Here is a 19,804-nt window from a genome sequence, read left to right on the forward strand (position 1 = left end):
AGTTGCAGTTTACGTTCAATATTTGATTGATCATCTGATTCTTATAGAACACAAAGTTGTAGCTATGACTGTAGACAACGTTTCAAATATGGATGTTGCTGCAAACAGGCTACGAATTCTAAAACGTAGATGTTTCGCACACATCGGCAACCTGACAGGACAGAAGATATATACAATTATCACAGTTTCAAGGCCTTTGACCCCTACATTCTATACAGTACATCCTTGAGTGCAAATGAAAATGTCTGCCAAATTTGAAGGTCCTCAAGGCGTTCCTGAGATATGGTACTCATAAGAATAGGACAGACAGATGTACAACCTAAAAACATAATGCCTTCACGGCAGCAACAGCTGTGGTCAAAGGCATAACAATATGGGGAGATGGAGGGAGGCCCAACCAAGGGGCAATAATGGGTCCACAGAACATGCCAAAATTGGTAATTATTGAAGACATTTGCTCTAACGTGAAATTATGGCATCTGAGAAGTCGGTCCACCTTAGCAGCCTTGTTGGCACACAGCAGTTATCATTGTATGGTCTACCATGGATTTCCGCGTGCATGGTGGAGAGTGTTGTAATCTGAATGAATGAATCGTGACTGATTTATTCTAATTACTGTGAATGCTGGGTCAGCTTTTCAGCCATGCAATTTAAGGTCATACAAGTTAATATCAGGATATCTAAAGCCAGAAAGATTATATCGATTTTTAAACCCACTGAGGACCATGTAGGTTGGATTCACGTTACTGTAAAATCCATCATACCCCAAAATACGACCGACAAAGTTGTCCCAAGAAAGAAGCAGTGTGCAGTATGGAATCGAATAGGATAGTAACACATACAGTAATGTGACAAGGCTGCAGAAAGAGAGCCACAGAACTACGGCATCTATGATAAAAGGACTGACTGAATGAGTCTCCACAAAACAAACAATTCAGGAATCAGTAAGTACAATGTGATTTTGTCATTGATGAATTCTTTTGCCTCAGTTTTTGGATTTCAGTTGAAGAGGCTCGGCTTCTTGACAGCTACTCGCCATCCATACATTGATTTTTTTTTTTTTGCATAGCTCACAGTGCATTCCACCAGAACTCACCTCAAACCGATTCACTAACCTGCTACAATAAAATATTAAGATGTTTTCTTGTCTGCAGCCTGTTTTACTTTTGGATTATTATTCTTATATTTCACGGTTTAAATTTTTAAAAAGCGAAAAAGAAAAATGTGTTGGAAATCATGTTCTTATTTATTTTTAAGACATGTTTTGGATGGCTATGTTTTTCAGTTGCCAAGGATACAGGTACAGCTTGAGGTTTATATTATTTACACAGCTTTACAACTATAAAATCTACAAAGTATTACTTCTGTTTGATAGTCAAGAAGAGTTTTTACAGCTTTCATTTTCTTGGCTTTGGTCTAGGCTGGCTTTACCAGTGGTGCAGTGTAACCAGTGAAGTTTTGCCACTTCAAAAATACACTAACAATAATCAAACATATTTTTATAAATTGGTCAATAGTTTTATCACTTTGTCTTTTTCACTTGGTTCCTGTTAAAAGCCTGAGGAACAGAAGACTGAAAATGTTATGCATCAACTAAATTATGTAAGTGGGCCTTTGTTTAATATAAACTGTTATTGTTGACTGGCTGAATATCTATTAAATCAAAGGTGTGACTGTTTCTTATATTTGGATAGTGTATTGCCTTTCTATGAGCCTCCATCAAAGTCAAATCAAAGACAATATATTGGACACTAGAAATAGACCAGAGTCTATGTGTTTCTTCATTTACAATCAACACTATCAAATGAATTTACATGGACTGTATGGATGTTTGAGTGCAGCCACGTTGAGTTAAATTTAGTTTCACGGATTAAAGGAGCACTGACTGTTCTACGATGTGTCGATCCGATTTATGTTTAATTTGACACAAATACTCAGACAGGCTGATTTCTTTGTTGTAATCTGTTTAACCAGCAGAGTTAACACAATATTTTTTAGCCGTTCAGAGATTCTGCATGTATTGCATGAATAGATTTCCATCACAAACATCAGGACTCTCTTTTTTATTTCTTTGTCTATTCATTGGTGGATTAGCGTAACTTGCATTTATTGGTTGTTCACACTCGCTGTGGCTCCACAAACCACCCCAACATCATGTTTCCACTTGTCAGCTTTCTCCATAAGTCCAACGTTCCCGTTTGTAAGTGTGCAGATCGATAAGGGATAAGCCGCTGTAGACCCAGAGCTGTTTTTCTTTTCTTTTCAACCAAGTGATCACAGGTAACCTGGTTGTGCCATGTCCTCATCCATAATGTATAATAAAATATATTCTCCATACAATATGCTTTGAAACATGGTTGCCAGCATACTGTTCGAATTGGAAGCAAAATGTTACTGAAATACAGACAAATGAATCACAATAAGTTGTAGTTTTGCTTTAGTTACTGTATTATTGTATGTTTTTGTTTTTATTTTTTTATTCAATTCAACCTTTCTTATTTTTGATATATATTGTTTTTCATTTGCAAATATTTGTCTTCCTAAGTTTACACCTTTCTGCCAGACCTGTTTGTGTTCACTTTCATTTACATATTTACACCTGCATACTTGCAACAGCTGTGAATAATATATAAATGTTGTATCTGTAAGCTGAGGGTTCATTTGTACAACAGTTAAAAAAGAACTGAAAAAAACCAGACGACACACAACTCGGGCAACAAATCCCAACAAAATGTGACTGCCAGCTTGCTCTGACTATCTTTGCATGATGACAGCTCCAGTATTGCTGCTGTCTTATTGCAGTGAGACAGACAAGGCTTCCCCCGCTGGATGTCTTATTGTTGACGGGCTGAAACCAGGGGAGAGTGTGTGTGTGTGTGTGTGTGTGTGTGTGTGTGTGTGTGTGTGTGTGTGTGTGTGTGTGTGTGTGTATATATATGAATCTGTCATATTAGTTTCAAACAGAAAAACACTTGGCACGTTGGCAACGTAATGCATTCCTTCGTCCAAGAATCTAAGACAATTACCTCGTACTGTATTTCTCTCTGACACACTCTCCTGTCAAATAAATCCATAAAGATTTATTTCTCTAAACACATTTGCTTCCCCACTGCTGTTCTTAAAGGCAAGAAAAAAATTATCTTGTTTGGTTTGATTTTTATTTTTGTTCTCCTTTCATTTTTTTCTTACTCCATCTTTGTGTCACTGTTTAGATAACGAATATGTGCCTTCCCCCCTGTTATTCTCTGTTTTCCAAAACTAAGACTGAAAGCACTCTCTGCCCTCCATTACAGGCCGAGGCTCTAACACACCAACACAGCCCACAGTTTCAGTACATTACCAACTTCTATCTGCAGATGCAAAATGTAAATCTCTTGAATGTGGTGTGGGTGGGTTGAGAAAGAGAGCGAGAGAGGGATGGAGGGGGAACCATTAGCTGTGTTTTCATTGTGCTGTCAAGAGAATTTCATGCAAACTTCTGAAAGGTCAGAAACTCGAAAATGTAAATGAGTTGCATTTTCATCAAAATCTAAATAATGTATTCCATGGAAAGATTTTAAATAGAAGTGATTGTAAAAAAAAAAAAAATCTACTATCAGGGAAAGGTATTGTTCTTTAATTAAGTGCTAAAACTTGGTATAATTTCGGCTCTCCCGTGATGAAACATTGGCTTTTAGTGCAATAAAAAGTAAATCACTTTGTTTGCCAATAATAACAAGGCTTTTCTTTTCTTTTTATTTATCAAAATGAAGACGCAAGTGTGACCTTTTCGAGATTTTGCCAAATTTTGCCATTTTATTTGGAGTGTGAGCTTTAGATTTCTTCATAAAATGGTCAAATTCCAGATACATTACTTTATTTCGTTATGCCAAAAAGGACCGATTCTGCTGGGAGTCTGTTACTTGAGAAAAAAGCTCCTCAACTTATTGCCAGGTATGGTGTCGGTGTTAGCTGTTCCATGGAGCGCTTTTATTTTGAAAGAAGACTTAGAGGTGCTATTGTCACTATTGATTTATGATGATGTAAAAAAAAAAAGGAAAAAAAATCATTATAAAAGGTGTAATGTCAGATTATTTTAAATGACTATTATTGTCTGACTCATGGTGAATATTTGTCACTGGACATTAAATTCTTGAAAACCTCTTCCAGTCTAATAATAGATTGACTTCTGATTGTTCTTTATTTTGGTATACTTGTGAAGTACTTTTTATTTGTATGAGTAAAGGTTGTGAAACATCATAACCTAAATTGACCGCTTTTTTTTGTCTCCCCTACAGATTATAATATCCATTTAATTTCTTATCACAAGTACTACTGGGGCTTAGTGAAGTCTTTGTTGCCATGTTCATCATCTTCTTTTGTACACAGAAGAAAAGTTCAATTTACTATAATTCCCTAGCTTTCTGCTATTCTGTAAAACATCATTCAATAAGAAAACACAGTTAACTGTACAATCATGCATCGCACTGCTGCCATCTAAGCAGTTCCAATGCAGCAGCTTTGATCAGAGTGCACGGAGGCACACTGATTGTAGCCGCAGAGGGGTGAAAAGCTTTATTCTCTTAATTTCACCGCTTATTACTACCCAACAAATCCGACCTTTAGGCTGTTAGCCCAACCACAAAAGTTAAGAACCGACCTAAATGGATTTGCACTGTTAATATTTACTGTATGCCTGCTGGCACTCACAGTCACTGGTGTCACTGGTTATTATGATTAGAACACAACAGCGTCTAGAAGCTTTAGATATGCAACAATCAGAATTAAGGGCATCAACAAAAAAAACATCCACATCAATTATTATGAGTGAAACCTGCCAGTCTTTGAGCATGACGGCTTCTATTGCAGACGATGAAGCAGTGAAGCAGCTTCCACTGCTTTTCAAGTAGAAGTCTTCCACCTCTGGTTAACTGATGGTTGCAGGAGAGTTTAGAACTGATCGATATCTACAAACTGGACAAATGACACCAGTGACAGTGACACCACCTCTGTCAGAGCCTCATGCCTTAAAGATTTTAAGGGGCACTCCACTGATTTTACATTCGAATCTCAGTTTGAAGAGATTGTAACGAAAGGTGCAAGACAGCTTCCTTCAAGTTTTTGAAGCTTGACCTACTGGAGACTTTAAATCAGAATATTTCTGCTGTTTCTACTTTACCATGTTTATTAATCTGTCTCTTTTGTGTCCCCAAACTTTATTGAAGTGCCACAATAAGTCATCGGAGAATCTCGGATAATTTCGACAACTGAAAGGATGCGGTTGAAGGGACGTGACCTTATAGGGCAAGAACTTCAGAGAAATCAACTCATCTACCCAAATTGACCTAAAACCACAGACAATTCTTTGAAGAGACTTCAAAAGCCAGAAGCTCAAAAATAAACTGCAAGCTGCATACTTACAGCCCATCATTAAAAAATGCATGAACACGGGGAGCAAAATATCACTAATGACGGCTCAAACACAAACAGTGCAAAAACAGTGTTCAGCTTCTCTGAGATCTTTTAGTGAATGCAAATATGCCATTTTCCTTTTGGCCTCACTGGAAATATAGATTGTGATTCTCCTTCTCTGATCTAAATAAAGAGGAAAAAGGCCAATAATCAAAGATAAAAACTGTGCCATCAGAACATAACAGTGTAGGAACCCCAATCTAAAGAAAATAATGCCCAACAGTGAATCTAAAGTATTGGCGAGGAGGCATTTATTGTCTGCTCATTAAAATAGCAGTTTGCCTCCATTCTGTGAGAGTAAAAGGTAGCTATATTGTGAACAAACAGGCCACAAAGGACATTTAATCACATTTAATCACAAAAGTAATTGTTATGAAGATGCTGACATTTTACCACAAGACATTTTTTCCTGTATTTTAATGACACCACTCAAAAGAAAACAGGAAAAAGTCACTTAAGACACTGCAAACTCCCACAGCCACGGCCAACCATAAATCACACGTAAATATGTCAAAAATCAGCAGCGGCGTCAGCCCACACAGACGCAGCTGACATTTAAATGCAGTCCTTCAGCTTGCATCTGCACACCAAAACATTCAGAAGTCATACAATACACTGGCACTCCACCCTCCACATTCGCAACAAAGAGCGGAGATCATTATTATAGCATTGCCATGTTGTTCGACCCAAATTTCACCACAGTTTTACATCACAACAAGTCGTGATAAGTAAAAACTTTCTTCTGAACATGTTGGTAAGGAAAGCCCTGTCCCTGTTTCAGAGGAATATTACTCACAATAACGTCTCTCAAAAAAAATAAAAAATTCCACCCACTACATATCCACTTTAAATTTGGTTTCCCTGACACTTCCGTCTTAACAGTTCACGCAGAGTGCTCCTCTGTGGTGATGTTGATGGGGCTAAATTGTTTTATGCTGAACAGGAAGTCTTTCAGCAGCAGTTTGTTTGGTTTTCTTGTTGACCGTTTAAAAAAATATTTTTTTAAACCTCGTGCGAGACTTTTCAATTGATGGCCACAGTAGTAAAAGTGTACTTAAGAAAAAAAAGACCTTAATATTTAAGGTAATGTGCTTCTTTAATCCCTAAAGAGTGGGATGAAAATATTGATATCAATCTGATGTTAGGTATTGAACTGGGACAACCTTTAAAGGTGTTTATAGTCTGAATAACAAGCCGTCACTGTAAACAAAGCACAAGAGCCTCGGTCCTGTACCAAGTGTAATATTGCGATTATACATGTTACCACCTAAATAAAATATGTAATCAAAAAGTATTCATATTGTGGGGCAATTCGCTCTCAAAATATAAAACGTTTTTGTTGGCGTGATCTCCATTTCCATGGCAATACATGGTGTAAGACTAACAACTGGAAAAAAGTCAGTTGTGTAAGTAGAAGAGAATGTAATATATGTAATGTTCAGCACTACAGGAAGTAGTCCGACCCTTAGCAACGACGTAGCAACAGAGACGAGACCTAGTCCGTCTTATTGCTTTCTAGAGATGATTTCTCAAACTGAATAAATATAGCACTTAGAAACACTAAACTGCTTAGCGAGCTCAATCTCGTTCTAAGTAAGATATCTGCTGAAAGAAGATATTGACAAAGTCATGTATTTCTAAGATTTTAGCAACGTGTTAAAACCAAACCGGTCAAGCCAGCCGCCGCTAGGATTTTAAGTGCGTCACTATCTGTGGTGTTACGGTACGAGTGCTCGGAGTGACAAATAAGGACCAAAACAGACCCGATTTCGCCAAATGGATCACATTACATGGGCCTTCAACAAGTAAAGACAACATTATATTGCATATTATGTGAAATTTAATTCCAATTATATATTCCCATTGAGGAGGCGGAGTGATATTTCTAGTGATGAGCAGGGTGTGCTGTTATGCTGATTTGAGCACGTTCCAAATGTACAGTTGACCAATCAAATTGCTGGGTCGGGACTAGTTGTTGTATGATAAGTGCATATCCTCCATTACATTACCCACTTGCTAAACTTTTAGCCTCTGCGGCTTCTAGACATCGTCCATATCGCTGTTGCCTGGCAGGGGTGTTCTGATAGTCCAGCCATGTGGCTTTGACATCTTTCTTAAGTGATGAATTATTTACTTTAAATACTAGTAAATAAGATGATTTATTAATATCCACTTTAAAAACTTCAGAAAAGCAAGCAGCTAAATCAATCAAACTTAAACCTACTGGCTATGTATTTCATATTCAAATTGGTAAGAGCGATACTCTTTGCCCAACGGCTCACTCCAATCTATAAACGTATCCCCAAGTTTCAGTTCCGCACTGCTGCTATGGCAACAGTCAACCAAAGCGTTGCCATGCTGCGCCCCTGGCAAAGCACCATGTGTGCACTCATCGCATTGCTGGCGTAGCTTCACTTCATCAACAGATCCCATATCAATGCACAGGGGAAAGGTCAAAGACAAGAAAATATGCATACAACCAGAGAGATAACAGGCAAGAGCTGTTGGAGAACATGGAGAGGGACTGAGGGACATAACAGAGGAACATGGAGGAAGAGTTTAGAGGAGCAAATGTGACAAAAGGAGAGGCATGCCACGTGACAGCCAGAATTTCCATTTATCTCCATTTGGAGAGGAAATGTTTTTGCCTGACATACATGCTTTGTTTCAATAAAACTAGGCTTTTTTTTTAAGCTGCACTTCATAATTACACTTTAAAAAAAAGTTTTTTATTCTACCTGTATAAGCACAAGCACATGAAATCAGTTAGATAGACAAACAGGAGAAGAGATATCTATATCATGCCGTTCAACAAGGTTTGCAGGTGTTGAGATTATGTGAATATGTGAAAGCTCAAATTGACATTTCTTCAAGCTAACCAACAAATAAAACTTTAAAGTTCCACTAGCCTCCATGTTACAAATATCCAGATTTTCCATGACAATGAAGCCGATGACAAGAAGAAAGACAGACAGATGTTGTGCGAATAGTCTTAGACACACTTCAGATACTGAGACTTAGACAGCAGCAGCTAAGAAAGTTATTCCATCTCTCTTGCTGCCAAAATAAAAGCTGATAAGGTACTCCAAGAAGCTGCAAAGTCCTGACACTTTAGCCACTTTAATCCGTGATAACCCCTGTTGAGCAGGACCACTGACGCTGGCCTCCGTACTCACACATGCACACCGCACCCTGCTGCTAATAACGCTCGCAGATGGGGCTTCAACTCTGCTTTGATGGCCTGTGAGCTGATGCCTCCATCAAAGCTGACATCAAACCAAAAAAAAAAAAGAGCTTGGCTGGTGCAGGCAGACTCAGAGCTGAAGGTGACACATATATACCAGAAAATAAGCTCCAGTAAATTCCTCAGCTACAGTATGCCAACAAGAGGCATCGACAGGGTGGCGGTAATCTAAAGGTGAGCTCTGCTCAAGCTGAGAGGCTTGCTGGCCAGCAGTAAAAAGGTATGAATGTGTGCGCAAATATGTGAATGTCAAGCAGGGTCACGCTGAAAAACCGGCTCAGCTTAGCAAAACTCCATCCTTAGATGAATATAAAAGTTTACAAAACAGCTTTGGCCTCAGTGACAACCACAAGGGCTTCATGCAGGTCCATCAAAGCCTTAAATAGCAGCATATTGGAGGTCCTGGATATTGCCTTGAGCAGCAGCTGAAATCCTGTTTCTTGTATTACGTGCAGTGGTGCAAAGGCAATTAGATAATGAGGGTTCCCAGCTAACAGAAGGTGGGTATATAATCTCAGCCTCCTACATACGTTAATGGTAATTACACCGTCTTTGTTTTGAATGGTACAATGTAATTAGATGAATTTCATGAGCGTTTCCAACCAAACATATAACTCGTAATACTCTCATCTGATATTAAGAATGAAAATACACAGTGATGATAACTCATCTGAGATTGTACGCCAAGCGGCAATTTAAAGTATTAAGATAAAACCTAACAGACAAAAGGTCACTGAATTTAATGATTATTGGCACTGATGTGCAGCGACTCAAGGAAGAACAGACCAGCAATCCCAATCTTATTTAACTGATTAAAGTCTCTGGTCATACCGGACCTTGAAAGGATTCAAGTACTACCTTCATTGACTTACAATTCCAGTTATTCCTTTTTGTGGGTAGCCAATCATGACAACAGCCTTATTTACATAACAGTCTAAAGGTTTAGTTCGACATCTTTGGAATGCCCGAAGGCAATCAACTGAGAGGCAATCAGCTTAGTTTAAGGGTGCTTTCATGCCTACCTTGGTTGGTCTGGGCCTTTAGACTTTTCAGTTTGGTCCCAACCAAAATATCAGGTGTGAAAGATGCCTTGGACCATGGTCCGGACCAAAGGATCAACATTTGGTGCAACAAAAAGAAGTGGTCTCGGTCCAGATCAAAGTGAAATGTAGTTTGGTTGGTTTGCAGAGTGAAAAGATAGATTTCTCGATTCGGACTCTCAGACCAATAACAGGAAATTAAGGCCACATATCATCACTTATTAAACAATAGAAAATGAACTGGAAAAGAAGTAAAAATAAACCACAGTAGCACATGGGAAGAGGATGAGAGTATTTAAATATAACTTGGTCCGAAAAGAAACAAAAACACACAAAACTGTTGTAATTTCAGAGAAGCAGAGTCTCTCAGCAGTGAAGATGGGGAGAGGTTCACCACTCTGTAAAAGACTAAGACTAATAATGTTCCTCAACGTAAAATTGCAGAGTATGGGGATTTCAACATCTACAGTACATAATATCATTAAAAGATTCAGAGAATCCGGAGAAAACGAATATTGGATGGCTGTGATCCTCGGGCCCCCAGGTGGCACTACATTAAAAATAGGCACAATTCTGAAACGGATATCATTGTCTGAGCTAAGAAACACTTCCGAAAACCATTGTTTGTGAACACGATTCATCGCTGCATCCACAAGTGCAGGTTAAAACGCTACCATGTGAAGAAGAAACCGTGCATTAGCATGATCCAGAAACACTGACGCCTTCTCTGTGTGTGACTTAATTTAAGATGGACTGAGGCGAAGTGGAAAACTGTCCTGTGGTCTGACAAATCAAAATTTTAGATTATATTTGGGAGTCATGGACTCTGCATCTTCTGGACTACATAGGAGAGGGACCATCCAGCTTGTTATCAGCACACAATTGAAAAGCCAGCATCCATGATGGTACAGGGATGCATTATTGCACATAGCATGGTTAGCTTGCACATCTGGGAAGGAACCATTAATGCTGAGCAATATATACAGGTTTTGGAGCAGCATATGCTCCCATCCAGACAACTTCTCTTTCAGGGAAGGCCTTGCTTATTTCAGCAAAACAGTGTTAAACAACATTGTGCACATACTACAACAGCATGGCTCCATAATAGAAGAGTACAGGTGCTGAACTGGCCTGCATGCAGTCCAGACCTGTCACCCATTTAAAAAATTTGGAGCATCATGTAATGAAAAATACAACAAAGGAGACCCTGAACTGTTGAGCAGCTGAAAACCTATATCAGGCAAGAAGGGGTCAACATTTCACTTTCAAAACTCCAGAAATTGGTCGTGTTACCAAACATTTACAGAGTGTTGTTAGAACAAGAGGTGATGCAACACAGTGGTAAGTATGACCTTGTGCCCTGAGATGTGTTGCTGGCATCAGATTGAAGGAAAATAATTGTTTTTTTTTCATAAAAGATCTCCATTTCAACATTTGATATGTTGCCTATAGTCTATTTACAACTAATTATGGGTTTATGTCATTTGCAAATCATTGCATTCTGTTTTTATTTAGAATTTACACAGCGCTTCAACTTATTCGGAAACAAGGTTGTATACATGTACATATACAGTCACTCATACATACATACGTGTACACACACACACACACACACACACACACACACACACACACACAGACTTTCTTTACTGAGATTATGAAGATGGTCCTTTAGGTGATGGCCGTCGGTTGTGCCTCACATAAGAACATAATAACAGCATCTTTTTGTTGATACTATATTACACTGACCAACAAAATAATGTAGCTATTCTGTTTCTAAGTGGACATGTACCTTCCAATGCCTCCCTCTGACAGCCACATATATATATATACACACACAGACATGGTGTCTTTGTGTGTATCACTGCCACATTATCATAGTGGTGTGGACAGGCCTGCTTCACACCTACGCAGCTGTTAATAAGACAGATTCATCAGAACATGGCGGGGGAAAATGCAACCTGGACGGCGACTGAGCACGAGATAGGAGGGAGTGATGCAGAGAGAGAGCACAAAAGAAGAAAAACACAAATGAGACCCAGAAAAGAGTCCCCGCTGGCTGGTGGAGTGATGAGGAAGAACAGCGACTGACTGCTGCAGACACAGGGCGGCAAACAAAAAACCTAATGACACAAACAGGAGTGGATCTGTGGTCAATGCCAGACAAGTGAGGCTGACAAAGGTACACTTCCTGCCCACATGAGAAAAATAGGAAAGATCACATTGAAATATCTGTCATACACAGGTCTTGCCATTTACTTGCATTTTTCAAAAAAAAAATTAAATCAGTTTTATGCTTAATTTCACATATATTGTCACTCAAGTACAGTATACATCAAAACGAAAAGAACATCAGATAAAATTGATTTGATCTGAGTTAATTGACTTTAATTTAGGAATTAAAAGTAATACAACTAAGAAAAACAAAAAGATACATAAGTAAGAGAGAGTTACAGGAAGTGAAAATAGGGTTCAGGAGAAAAATACAACAGATTAAATAAAAGACAAATAAAGCAGAACTGGGAGAAAAAGAGTGATAATGATAAGCAGAGTTCTGCGATAGGGGTTATATGACAGAAAATCCAAGAACTGGGACGGTAGGGAATGTAAAATGGCAGAAAAAGTGATTGGGGTGGACAGATAGAAATAGAAAGAACAGGAAATGGAAACCAATGAGACGGTGACAGAGAGGGAAAAATGAAAAGATGAAAAGAGGTTGCTAGAAATTGTGCCTGCGCAGTGAAACTTCATTACATTTTAATGTGTTCACTAGATTAGCAACTACAAAAGCTTGATTAATTGTTCCTTAACGATTTAGTGACTGAATGTGACTCAGATTTATTCCAAAATATTAACTATAACAGCTCGTGGTACATTGCTTTGCGTGTACCTTTATACGTCTAATAAAAATAAAGCTGCTGCCATGCTATATACGAGAGGACCCACCACTTAAAAACATGACAGATTTTCATTCCTAAACGTTCACCAAACGGTGTGTGACCTGACAGCCAAGTGTTTGTGGCAAATACCACCACATGGGTGAAAGTGCCATCACTGGTGAGTCACTAGTTGGATATTTACTGCATGTCTTTCCCCTGACTTTGTTTACTGTTAGTTTACTTTCTTTCCTGTTATATTTTGGTTTCTCACTCTCTTTTTTTTAGGTGTCTTCACTTCCTGCTCTCATGTGTGATTACCTACCTCCGCTCTGATTGTTTCCAACTGTGTCTAATTGTCTCCCCGTTCCCTTGTGTATATAGTCTGTCTATTTCTGCCAGTCTGTGCCAGTTCGTTGTTCTCCATCGTGCTTTGTGACGGGCATTATTTTCCCAGGGGATCAAGATCAAAAATGGGAAAACTCAGGAGATCACTGTTTCCCAGCTGTTTTTCCCATTTTGATATATGTTTTTGACTCCCTGCCTTTCCTCTAGCCCCCTTTGGTTCCTCTGCTTGATTTCCTGTCAACTTGGTTTTGGACCACAGGCTGTCTTTTTTTAATCTGTCTTTGCCTCCTGCCTGTGTGCTATTGCTGCTCTTGCTCTGTGCAACACTGAATAAAGAAATGTTACTCCATATGTTAAGCAGTTACTTTGGGTCCAGTCCCTGTCACCACGGTGTTACACCTTCCACTGCCACAATAAAATAAACATGCAAGAGCCAGAGCTTAGAAAAGAAATAACAAAATCCCATCAAACGGTCATTAATGCATCTCCATGAGATTTTATATGTAAGAAAGAGGTAGTAAGGAATGTATAATGCCCAGTCCATTTAAGTGAACATTTTATGTCCATGATAAAAAAATTCAAAAAAAAAAAACAAAAAAAAAACTGTTAAACAGCAATAGTAGTACAAAAAAAAATTCCTAACATGAACAATGATAACCATAACATCATGCTAATTTGTAATGGTAATGTAATGTATTAAATAAGAAGGGGTCAGTGCATCTTGCAAACTTACACAAACATTTTTCCTCAGACTGATAAGACATGTTTTCCTGTTTAGGTTCACCAACCTTCAAGCAAAAACCATGAAGTTGTGTGGAGATCTGTGTTTGCCCACCAACGCCTGGTCGAGCAAAATACAATGTGTTCATTCAGTTCCAGGGCATCAATGTCCATAGTGCCGCAGGGCAAATCACATAATATTACAGTACAATGAGTCAGCCAAACAGGATCTACATCACACACCCAGAGACACTAATTAAAACTATTACAGATATTACTTAACTATCAGAAAGCAAAGCTTGACAATGTGGCAAATGGTATTCAATATAGAGAACAGTATGAGCATACAGGCTCATTCCTCTTTGAATTTCTCTTCATTACAGAGGTGTTCCACCCATGTTAGCTCTAATCTGACTACATTAATCAGTGTGTATAACTCTGCGCTGAATTCAATTAAATTCCCTTCTTTCGGGGCATGAAATCATATACAGAGGTTTGAAAACTTGTTATAGGCACATATTTTTTGTAATATATTTTAACGGTTAGGAGGTCATAAAAAAGCTCATTGTAACCTGGAGAGGGCCTGCTTCATGGCAGAGCTGATGGCTGATGGTATTAAATGGAGATCACAGTGTTGAGTTGAAAAATAAATATTATTTATGTTCAGATTACAAAATTGTGTTCCGGATATTGATCTTTGTGAAACACCTTTTTCAACATTTGTGGGCTTAATTCAAAAGGAGACTGACTTTTACAAAAAAAAAAAAGGATGAGTTGAAAAATGTTGATCTTTTAAAAAAAAAAAAAGGCAATGTTGGTATCAATGTACTAAGATATATTACTGTAGGAGGAAAACGTCAATACATGCCCTCCTTTTTCTTTTAAATTGACACAGAGACACTGTAATGGTATCATAGTGATTCAGCCAATCTGCCTGGCAAACAGGTGGGTAGCCGATCTGGGAGAGAAAGAGTTTTGTGTTTGGAAATAATTTGGGTTCAGACCTGATGATACAGGTGAGTTAACCAACACAGAAAAAGCTGCATGCTCTGTCTAAAAAAAACACCCACAGAAGGAATAATGTCAGTGCCCTCTGATTCTGACCCTTCCTTTCCTAGTATAATAATGATCAAAAGTTCAATTGTACCATAAGACTTTTGCAAGGAATGATTTCAGTATTGATTTATTTTTCTTTCTTAGTTTTTTTAATCAAATGTACTCTCAAAGCAAACATCAACATTTAACTTCATCTCCCAAGGGGTATGTCTGTGGATGAAAAGCTGAAAGAAATAGATGAAAGACTGCGGCATAAGAAGTTAGTTATAGACAGAGATCTATAACAGACAAACAAATAAAAGACAACACGGAAACACTGGAAAACATATCTCTACATTTTGAGGTATATTCCACCCAAACCAAACTGACTCAGGAAAGTGGCAGGAGCAAGATATGGAGGGTTGTTTTTTTTTCTCAAAGAGCTGACAAAGACACACAACCACATTTTTTTTGTATCACCAGGTGCCACTGTTATTTAACTATATTATGAAAGAAAAGAGTGTCCTGTATACCTCAGAGATTTCCTCCACTGTGGTGAAAGTGTGGTGTCGGGTTTAGTTACTGGCAGGCCATCTTTGTTTAAACAAAGACCTGCTATACAACCATCTCCTAAAGAGCTGTAAATAAGCACTCGGACGTGTTTATTCCAGGGAGACCTGCACTCACCAAGTATTCAAAAGTGATAAAGCATCATTGGTAGACAATGAAGGTACACATTAGTGCCCCGAGAGCAGTTAACGGATGTTTGGTGAGAGCGTGATATCTGGGTATTCAAAGATGATATTCTAATGAAAACACTTGCATTATTCATAACAGCAAAGTCATGACCAAATTTATGTAAAACACATTGTGAATAAAAATACAAACTCTATTTGACACTCATTATAGGGATACAAAACTAAACTGTAGCATCTAGTAAAGTTGATACAGAAACATTGTCCAGTTTAATATTAAAATATTTCAACATCATTAAATATGTTTATTGGACTCCTATCTAGACATAGAGAAGATCAATTCCACTTTCAAATCCATACATTTTCTATACCTGGTTTATCCTGAACAAGGTCACGGTACTTCCAAATCTAACTGCCTGACTCTAACCTCGGCCAGCACAGAAAGACAGACAATTACACTCCCTTCACACCTAACAGGATTCCCACTAAGTCACATGTCAAATTTCCTGACTTTCACTGACTACAAAGTTACATTTTAATGAATGAATGAAAAGCAGTGCGCTTTTGTGCTCCTTAGACAAAATCCATTCACATTATTTTATTTCCTGCAATTTGCGAGCTTTATTTACTTGTTCACAACCATTTTAAGGATGAAGGTAATTTATTTTAACTGCTGAAACAATAAACTGAGAAAGATATGTCTTACTAAATGGAATGAATTTACGAGGGCCCCGGCCTAAAGATTCTCCTCCTTTGGGCTGCAGCATGCTCGGTATTGTTGGCTTGGCTGAGACGGGCTCCCTTTCCCATATTTTCAATAGCAATTTTTTAATTGCATGATATTCCAGAAGTTTCATGACTTGTTGGAACCCTGACTTCAGGTCAATTTAGAATCACCATTTAACGTAACGCATGTGTCTTTGGACTGTCGGAACAACTTACAGCATCCAGGAGGAAACCCATAGGCACATTGTTACCATGCCAATTTCACACAGAAAGGCCAAAGTCAACTAGCAAGTTCGAACCCAGAAGCTTCTTGGTGTGAGATAACAGTAGGGATTCTTGATTGGCAACTAAAATTTGCTAGTGGGGTTTTTGGGGAAAAAAAACCTGGAGGCTAAATATGAAGCTACAGCCAGCAGTTGATGAGCTTAGCTCAGCATAAAGACTGGAAACTGGTTAAAACAGTTAACAAGGCTCTTTCTTTTTTTTATGCTAAGCTAACCAGCTGCTGCTTTATATTTAAAGGAGATCTATGAGTGGTATCGCTCTCCTCGTCTAACTTTAGAAATAGAAAATAGATGAACAGATGCAACTATTAGCAGCATTTTCCAACGGTACTGGTCTTGGAAGGAAAAGATTATTCTTGCTACAGCACCACCAGACAGTGAGAAAGCTTCAACTGCATTGCATGTCCTTGACAAATCCGCTAACATTTTCTCTTTTCATTTCTTTATTTAAAAAGCAGCCTTCGTGAAATAAAAGGAACACATTTCAACTCAAAACAATCCAGAACTTTTCTTAGAACTTGCCATCTTCCCACACAATAAAAATGTACATCCTGCGAAACTCAAGAAAAAATATGGAAATGATAACTTTAGGCCCTGTCTAAGATGTTTTAAAAGTCAATGTCAAGTAGAAGGTCAGCCAGCTATAAAAAACACACTATAACAAACCATTAAACTTTGCAAACACAAGAGCAGAAAAGGATTTCCTTTAAATCATTAGCAGATTTTTCATATTTTTAGTATGATACCAGTATTTTAAAGAAAGTGGTAAAATAAATATTTCACAGGAGCATGGCATTCACCTCATGGATGAAAATACCAAAACATTTTATTCCATTTCTGTGTCGATACACAGTATCTATCTCAAAACGGCTGGAGAAAGGAACGCCTGAAGTATCTAACATCAAATCATGTTTTTATTTCAACAGCGAAGGTGGAGGCTGCAGAGAACTAACAAGCTCAATCACTCACTGTTCTTGCAGGATATAGTCCATGTTCTCCGGAGAAATCTGTCCGGTCACAGGATGGTGAAATGCCGTGGTCCTCTGGTTATGGCTGAAGTGACAGAGGGAGGAGAAAGACGAGACAAAATTAGCAACCTCAGCTGCACTGTAAGCAGCGTGAAGGCATCACCCTGGATTTACACCCCTACGGTGTTCACAAGTACAACAGACACGAGCCGATCATTCCCCACAAGAGCAGCGCGCTTAACAGCTCTGTCCAACCTCTCCACCCTGACGGGCCTTCGTCCCTGATTTTCCCAGCCCTGTGTAGAATGTGAGGGGTGACTGCAGGACCCTGACCCACCCACCCACCCACTCACCCACCCACTCACTCACTCACTCACTCATCCCACCCAACCCATCCAGCACAGCCTGTGTAGACCAAAGTGTTGGGCTCAGCACAAATGCTGGACAGCAGGCCTGGGCCTCCATCAGTTATAGACTCAGTCAGTCAGTCATTCTAAGCCTCAACCAGAGTGTAAAAGCATTCGACTGGGTAAACAACACATGCAGGGTGGCATGGAAGGTCGTGGTGTGTGCGTGCATGCGTTGGAGGGATGGGGGAGTAATTAAACCAAAATAAATACATTTCTAAAGGATAACAGGATTCCCTCTCCTTGTCTGATAACATGATGCCTCTCATTTAGACTGAAGACAGGCCTGATATATTTCCATTAGAGTTAGAGCAGCTAGTTGATTAAGCGGTTAGTTAACTGACAGAAAATGAATTTGCATCTGCTCTGATGATTGAATAATCATTTTGATTTGTGAGACTGATTCCAGCCTCACAAATCAATACATTCCCTAATTTAGCAGCAGCTTTTCTCAAAACATGGGATGCCATTTGTAAAGTGTCGTGTAATTTTTTTTTCAGTAAAATTGTAGGAATTGGTAAAAATTGCAAGTCGGGGAAAGAATTGATTTTTTTTTTTGGTTTTGTTTTGTTTTGTTTTGTTTTTTTAACTACTACCGGATGAAGAGAGTAATCACTACCTATTATAATAAGCACACTGTACATCACATCATATTTGACTTTTTTTTCTGGATTTAAACAGAAAAAAACGGAGTTTGTGGCTGTAATTTAGAACGCAGGCTACATTTCTGTAAAATAAGTGCTTTAAAGGATTTTAAAATAAGATAAATTCAACACATATTGTGTGCATAAAAACAGAATACAACTGTAAGGGTGTAATTCCCATGATAAGGCCACATTCCCCATGAACCCCCATCACTTTCAGTTTTGCCAGTTTTTCCAGTCTACTGTCTTGTGGTTTGTTTTGATGATGAGATGGGAGGTTGAAGCCTTGCAGAAGTGTAAATGAGGAGTTAGTTTTGTTGATAAAGCAACTTTCGTTTGAGAAGGCTTACTTAAAATACTGTAGAGATCGGCAGAATTTACACAAATTATTGCATGAATTGTTTCCTGGAGGGACTGGGATACAGCTGAACCAAGTTGTTGACCCCTTTGGTTGGTTGCTTAAGCACATGATTGGCAATTTAGACAATTTTTCTTTAATCATCATTTATCAGGCCAAACAGCATGTGAAGGGCACATCTTTGGGCTTTGGCCTATTGATCAGATGAAAAAGATAATCTGAAGACATTCTAATTGTAATTTTATGATATTGTCTAACATTCTATAGTATTATCAGTCATTAACAACCATTTTAGTGACAAATACTTGCTTAAATGGTGAAAAATAACCCGTAACAACCAATGCAGTCACACTGCCAATAATTATATATGCATGGACAACATGGAAGAATAGCTTCAATGCAGCATGCAGTTTGCCATGGAATCAATAGTGACACAATACAACAAACCCAGGGGAATGTTATTGCACCTAAAATGCTCCAGTAGAGCTGCTTAGTAGTCCCCAGCAGAAGCACGACACACACACACACACACACACACACACACACACACACACACACACACATACACACACACAGCAAACAAAGCGTATGTGTGTAAAGGCTCTGAACCCTTTCCAAGCTCTAAATACAATCGATACGTAGTAACACTGTTTTCCATTCACTAGCAGCTTGCATTACTCATGCTGCACAGACTCCTGCTTGATATAGCAGAAGATCAAATCCTACAGGAGTATAAGGTTTCCCCGGAGACCCGGTGAACATTGCAGCAGCAGGCTCAATATCAGCGACTTACAATGCCATTATTAGCTCACAGCGTGAGACCTAAACACAACTTGTCATATGAAGCTGCTCCCATTTGAATGCCCTGCCTGTAGACCGTCTCTGCAGCTCATACTGACATATGTTACAGTGCTAGGTGAGTTTCTTCCCCTACTACTGTTACAAATAAAAGAAACACAACAAAAGAGGTAGAGTACAGTACAGTATCAGGAAGCCAAAGGATGATCT

The 19,804-nt window shown here is 38.6% G+C and overlaps 1 protein-coding gene across 2 annotated transcripts in view; it reads right to left on the reverse strand.

Annotated features, from left to right (window-relative positions):
• The window catches only part of plekha7a (pleckstrin homology domain containing, family A member 7a), a 147,085-nt gene that overhangs the window by 47,200 nt on the left and 80,081 nt on the right, over window positions 1-19,804 (reverse strand). For both annotated transcript variants that reach the window (XM_069161936.1, XM_069161937.1), the window contains exon 4: window positions 17,389-17,472. In XM_069161936.1, the coding sequence (XP_069018037.1) occupies window positions 17,389-17,472 (84 nt within the window). The remainder of the gene's footprint in view (window positions 1-17,388; window positions 17,473-19,804) is intronic.

Source organism: Embiotoca jacksoni, unplaced genomic scaffold (assembly GCF_022577435.1).
Source record: "Embiotoca jacksoni isolate LCO1_2020_lvr unplaced genomic scaffold, fEmbJac1.0.p SCAF_3, whole genome shotgun sequence".
In the NCBI taxonomy this organism is placed as follows: Eukaryota; Metazoa; Chordata; class Actinopteri; family Embiotocidae; genus Embiotoca; species Embiotoca jacksoni.